The following is a 6,254-nucleotide window of genomic DNA, read 5'->3' as shown; positions in this document are numbered from 1 at the left end:
TTTTACATAGAGCCAGTGTCAGGGTTAAAGGAAATACAATACATTTTCCTGGTCAGCAGATGCAATACAGCATGACAAGAGGGGGACATAAAGTGAGCCTAGAATAGATCGAGAAACCCCACATGGTTGCTTTAGTGCAAGCATGCAATTGCTGAGATCCAAGCCAACTGGATCATAGGAGATAATCCCACCCACTAGGGTGGTATCCAGAGGTTCATCCAGGACACCAATATTGTATTTGCAGGTTTCTTTCAAGGATGCAGATGCTTGGAGAAAGATCTTAAGACAAATATCTTTATTTTAATGTTGCAACTGATGCACCTGTTGGCAGAAAGCAGTAGGTTAAAGTCCATTAGACAACAACGAGTCACTTGCTAGAGTGAGTACTGCAGCTTGACCCTGTTCCAGTTGGCTCCTGGAGGAACACCGTCAGGGTTGTAGACAGACACCTGCAGCGGCGGGGAGGTATGCTGTGGTTTCTAGACCAGTGTCCTCTCAGGTCGCCTCAGCCGTCTGATCGCAGAACCGCCGAAGGGCTCGGGGAGCTCATACACAGTCACTGGGGCAAATCCTGGAACAGACACTCCCACTTTGCTTCTCCCGGGGACAGCCAGGCTACCAAGCTGCAGCAGACCCCCTGGCCTGTAACCGCTGACATTCAAAGCAAACTGTGGGCTTAGTTGTGGCTTCCCAGCTGTGGTCTTCGGTCTGAAACCTTTACCCAAACTGGATGCACGGCTTGAAGTTACTCTCCTTGCACGGGCTTGGGCATACGTTTGCATCTGCACAGAGCTTCTGCCTGGTCCAGGAGCAACTGGACCAAACAAGGTTGCGTGCCCTTTATCGGACGGTTGCTGTTCTGCAGCCTGATAAACTGGCCTGAAAGGGTAGCTTTTCCTGAGTCTCCTCGATGTACCCTGCTGAACCGACCTAGCGTCTTTTCTGTCAAGGTTTTCCTTCAGGGTTTTACGGCACCGGCTCACAGAGGTGCCTCCTATAGCACAAGGAGCATCAACTGACTCATTTGGCACCAACCGGACATTAACCCTTCGTGAATATGTTTGCCTGTTTGGGTTTGTGAACAAGCTGCTCTGCCTCCTTAAAGTCTGAGCCGGCTGTGGCAGAGGTTGCGTGAAGCTTCTCACAGAGAGTCTCTGACCATAAGCACTGCTCGCTGCAGGGTTATTGTTGAAGCTGCTGCTCTGCGCTGAACGTGGAGAAATGAAGCCTTGTCTGAGTTGGTCCTGGAGATTGTGGCCAGGGTTTCTTAAACTGCTGTTTGGTAGAGGGAAGCCAGCATTTGTGTTGCCTTTTTGAGGTCTCAGCACTGCAAAGTGATCAAACTTCAGTCCAGTGAGCTGTAAATTGTGTGCAATTTGCCATTCCCCCCCTTCCTTTTATTTCTTACCCTCTTTGGCCCGTGAACAACAAACAAGCTCTGCTTGAACTAAGCCAATCAGCAAGATCCTGTTTATTGGATAGAAAAAGAAAGACATTAGAAATGAGAAGCCAGAACACCTCAATAGATCCATCTACAAACACTCACCCCAAACCAAGTCCACAAGTCATTTCTCTGTTTCTTCAGCCTGGCTATAGCAAACGTAGCCCAACCCCCCTGAAGCTACTTGCTCTACATGACTGCAGCAGTGTGTTGGTATTTATTGCAGCCTGCAGCCAATCGCTGCTTGATGAACGGACTGTCTGCAGCTGCTGCTGGAGTGGAGTCCGGGTAATTGCTGACGCTAACGTCAGACACCTACAGGCAAAAAAAAAAAAGTGAGAAGTCAAAACAGAACAAGGATTTTTGTTTGTGCACACACCAGTTTGTCTGCTAAGATGTGGTCGAGACGCTTTTAAAAGGATCATCACGGTCCTGGCACCCTGACAAACATTGGTCATGTTGTAACGGCTTCCCCTGACCAGACCCAGCTGCTAATAACTGAAGTAAGAAGCATGATTTTATGTTGGCCTGTGAGTGTGACAATGACTTCCGGTGCTGGCGCCACTGCTCTGTGACCATGTGGTCCTCTCCACAGGCCGATGAACTGCTCCACCGATGGTGGAAGGAACACACGTGAGCTCCCTGGTTGTCTGACAGGTGTGAATTTCCTTCCCTGTAGTCGTGTTCTCAAAAGAAAGTCTCCTGCTGCCAGAGGAGGAACCACGCACGACCTGCGACATCCAAACCAACGCAGGCGCTTAATCCAGCTTTACAAAGAATGTCCCTTCATCGTTTGCTTCTCAAACCCTGGTTTATTCTCATTCCTGACCCTAGTCCCCCTTCTTCTGAAGTGGGTATTCTTTAAGTGATAGCAGAAGATATTCTCTCTGTTGAAGGAAGAGGTGGACGCTCTCACGAAATAACCAGATGAGGGTAACAGTTTAGATCAAAGACACAATTTCCTGTCAAAGGAAATATTAAATAAGATATTTTTATTTCCCTCTTAGAGCATTTATTCACCTTTTTAAATTATTTCCTTCCTTTTGGCATTCGTATGAGCCCCAACTGTAAGCTTCTCCACAGGACTCTGGCGGTATCTGAGACAGAAAACTGCTAATTTAAATGTTTCCCTTTGGGAGGGAAATAAATGTTTTGAATTCAAATTCTACGTGCATCATGTTTCCTTTATTAGCTTAGTTTTCTGCCTGTGTACTGATTTCAGCTGACCAGGGGAGCTTTTCCTGCAGCAGAAACAGATTGTTCCATATGCACGGACATGGGTGGAAAACAATTGAAGGATTCCTCCTAATTAAGGGTTACACGGAGCGATGCACCAGTGGAAGACAAGCTTGTGTCTGTGTCTGCTGGCCATAGATCCTACTGCACCAGCTGGAGCTCCCAAGGCTTTTTATCCTTAGCTTTTTTTTGTTTGTTTCTGTAGCGTGGGCATTCATTTGTTGAAGGATGGTGGTTTTGTGAGCAAAGTTACCCAGACAAATTTACTTTGGACATTTCTTACGAGATTAACGTTGTTGGGTAAAAAGCAACCCGATTTGGGTTATTTTGCCATCCCAGGCTTGGGTCTGAATTATGGGAGCACTTCAAGGAACTGTGCTGGCACCGTCTTCTGTTTACCCTATACAGTGCAGATTTCTTTATCAGCTCACCAAGTTGCCAACTTCACAAGTATTCTGATGACGCTGCCATAGTCTCATAGTCTCATCACAGATGAGAAAGAGTCAGAGTACAGAGAGTGGATCCAGAGCTTTGTAGACTGGAGCCAGCAGAACCATCTCAGGTTAAATGCAGCAAAAACAAAGGAACTGGTGGTGGACTTTCACAGACGCAGACCCACCTCACTGACACAGGTGAACATCCAGGGAACTGATGCTGAGATAGAGGACTCTTGTAAGTACCTTGGTGTTCCCCTGAACAATAAACTGGACTGGAGTCACAACACTGATGCTCTTTACAAGAAAGGTCAGAGCAGACTCTATGTTTAGTTATTTTAGTTCACATTGTTGTGTAAATCGGCTGCTGTATTTCCTCTGTTTAACTTGAATATTGCTTTGTTATCTGAATGTCATATTCAATAATTGCACAATCCCTTCTCTGTTTTTATTACTGTTTTTATTTGTGCCTCTCTGTTGACTTCATTTGTGTTGCTTTGGGAATGTCAGGCTTTTGAAAAGTGGGTTTATTTCCATGCAGTCAATACTTGGTTGGGGCTCCTTTTACATGAATGAATGCATCAATGCAGTGAGGCATGGAGGTGATCAGTCTGTGGTTCTTCTGAGATGTAAAACGAAGCCCAGGTTGCTTCGACAGCAGCCTTCAGATCTGCATTGATAGTTCTGCTGTCTCTCATCTTCCCCTAAAAGCACTCCAGAGATTTTATATGGAGTTCAGGTCAGGTCAGTTTTCTGGCCAATCAAGCACAGTACCACCATGGTCACTGACCCAGATTATGGTACCTTTGACAATGTGGGCCGTTACCAAGTATTGCTGGAAAATGAAATCAGCATCTCCATGAAGCTTGTCAGCAGATGGAAACATGAAGTGCTATAGAACTTCTTGGTAGATAGTTGCATTGACTGAGGACTTCAGAAAACCCGATGGACCAACACCAGCAGATGACATGGCACCCAAAACCATCACTGACTGTGGAAACTTCACTCTGGACTTCAAGCAATGTGGATTTTTCCTCTCCGCTCGTCCTCCAGACTGTAGGACTTTGATTTCCAAATTGAATGCAAACATTACCTTCATCTGAAAAGAGGACTACAAATCATTGAGCAACAGTCCTGTTCTTTTCCTTAGAGCAGGTAAAAATGCTTCTGCCATTGTCTTTGTCTTTAGGGGTGGTTTGACACAAGGAATGCAACATTTGGAGCTCATGTGTAGAATTTGTTTGTGAGCAGTGCCTCTTTATGCATTGATTCCAATCTCAGTTTACTCTTTGTGAAGCTCCCTCAAATTCTTAGACCAGATATTGCTGGTGCACCTTTTCCAACCACACGTTTTCCTTTCACTCAGCTTTCCATGAATACGCTCTGATACAGCACTCTGTGAACAACCAGCGTCTTTAACAATGACCTTGTTTGACTTACCCTCCCTGTATGTGTGTGTGTGTGTGTGTGTGTGTGTGTGGGGGGGGGGGTAAATTACTGTCTTCTGCACATTTTCCCAGTCAGAGGTCTTACCCATTATTGTGTAGCTTTCTGATCCAGACTGAGAGACTATTTAGAGGCTCAATAACAGCATTTAGATTAGATGAGACCCTAATCAGCTTATTTATTCAAATGATTGAGTAAATAACCTGAATATGGTATCATGCCATGAGTTTCCAATGCTAAACATCCATCCATCCATCCATCCATCCATCCATCCATTTTCTGACTCGCTTATCCCTCATGGGGTCACAAGGGGTGCTGGTGCCTATTTCCAGTGTTCCAATGCTAAAAAAATTCACAAAATTAAACATTTCTGAGGCAATACATTCTGGGTTTTCATATCTCTGAGCCATAATCATCAAAATTACAAGAAACGAAGGCTGGGCATTTTCCACTCTGTGTGTAATTAATCTATATAATGTTTGGGTTTCATGCTCTGAAATTACTGAAAAAATACTGCATTTTTTGTTTTGTTTTAGATTTTTACAGCACTAGTGGCTCGTTCTTTGTACAGAGGGCTGCCAGGAAAGGTGGTACGAGAGAGGGGGAGAGACATGTGTCAAAGGACCACAGGTCAGAGTCTAACCTGTGTCGGCCGCATCGAGAACTAAGGCCTCCGTACATGGGTCACGCGTGCTAACCACTGCGACACCGAAGCACGGCAATACTGACCTTTTTGATGTTATTAATTTTTTATAGGCTATAGGCTGCTCTCTGCAAAGTTGTTGGTGCCAATAATTAGAGGCAGGGTACACGGGGGTTAAGGGAACTAGTCCATCGCAGGACACCATTGAGTCACACTTACCCACACAGGCACAACTAAGGGCAATTGAGAGGACTTATGAAGAAGGACAAAGAAGCCAGAAACCTGGAGAAACTCTGTACATGCACAGGAAAAAAATTATATTGCACAAAACAAGTGCCCTGGACAGGGCTTTTTTTCTGCATGTCACCAGTGCTAACAACTGAATCAAGCAAAATGAAAGATTAGCAAAATGAGACAACAAAATAATGTACATACAATTAAGTGATTTAAAAAAAACTCTCAGTATATAATACCATTTTCAAACATTAGCTGTCTATATTAACTTTGTGATCAGTTCTTTAGTCAAATTATGAACACCGAACATAGCTAGCACTAGCTACTGCTAAACAACTTAGCGGGTAAAAAGTTAAGTTGCTGTTGTGAACAAACATTTTTAACACAACACACTATCAATAAGGTTGTCATACAACCTTATTTTACATCTTATTTATCATTTCATCCTGTAAAAAAGGTTCAGTGACAACTCATCTGGTTTTGTAAGATATGCTAAGATGATAAAATGATGCTGTTTAACAATGTTAATGTCATTGAGTTGGGTTAAAGACTTTAGTTCACACCAGGAACCCACCAAGAGATGGCATTAGCCTTTTCCCTGCACGTAGCTAGCCAAAAGTACTTCTAGGTTTAACATTCACACTTTGACCAAATTACTGCTTGGAAAGCATTAGCAAGACAGGCGGCATCTGCCTGCCCCAGCACTGCTCAGTTGAGAGACAGTGAGATGTTAGGTAGATGAGGGACGTAGTGCACAGTCGTGCAGAATTGGTGTACAGTCGTGTGCACTGAGGACTTTGCACAGCAAAGACGTTTTCAC

The 6,254-nt window shown here is 44.4% G+C and overlaps 1 protein-coding gene across 1 annotated transcript; it reads right to left on the bottom strand.

Annotated features, from left to right (window-relative positions):
• Positions 1-280: 280 nt before the first annotated feature.
• Positions 281-1,656, bottom strand: LOC105933930. The gene is made up of 3 exons (XM_012873705.3): positions 1,547-1,656; positions 1,409-1,467; positions 281-1,327 (listed from the first exon to the last, which is right to left on the bottom strand). The coding sequence occupies exons 1-3, from the start codon at positions 1,567-1,569 to the stop codon at positions 480-482; spliced, it is 930 nt and encodes a 309-aa protein (XP_012729159.2). The 5' UTR covers positions 1,570-1,656; the 3' UTR covers positions 281-479.
• Between the last annotated feature and the right edge of the window lie 4,598 nt (positions 1,657-6,254).

The sequence above is a fragment of the Fundulus heteroclitus genome, chromosome 13, assembly GCF_011125445.2.
Source record: "Fundulus heteroclitus isolate FHET01 chromosome 13, MU-UCD_Fhet_4.1, whole genome shotgun sequence".
Taxonomy (NCBI): domain Eukaryota; kingdom Metazoa; phylum Chordata; class Actinopteri; order Cyprinodontiformes; family Fundulidae; genus Fundulus; species Fundulus heteroclitus.
The sequence above is the reverse complement of the archived record's forward strand: the minus strand, read 5'-3'. Positions and strand labels throughout refer to the sequence as shown.

Coding starts and splice junctions, on each gene's coding strand:
- LOC105933930 (XM_012873705.3), bottom strand. CDS start 1,569: ATGACTTGTGGACTTGGTTTGGG. Junction 1,468..1,546: donor ACTTGTGGACTTGGTTTGGG/GTGAGTGTTTGT, acceptor TCCAATAAACAG/GATCTTGCTGATTGGCTTAG. Junction 1,328..1,408: donor TTGTTCACGGGCCAAAGAGG/GTAAGAAATAAA, acceptor ATCACTTTGCAG/TGCTGAGACCTCAAAAAGGC.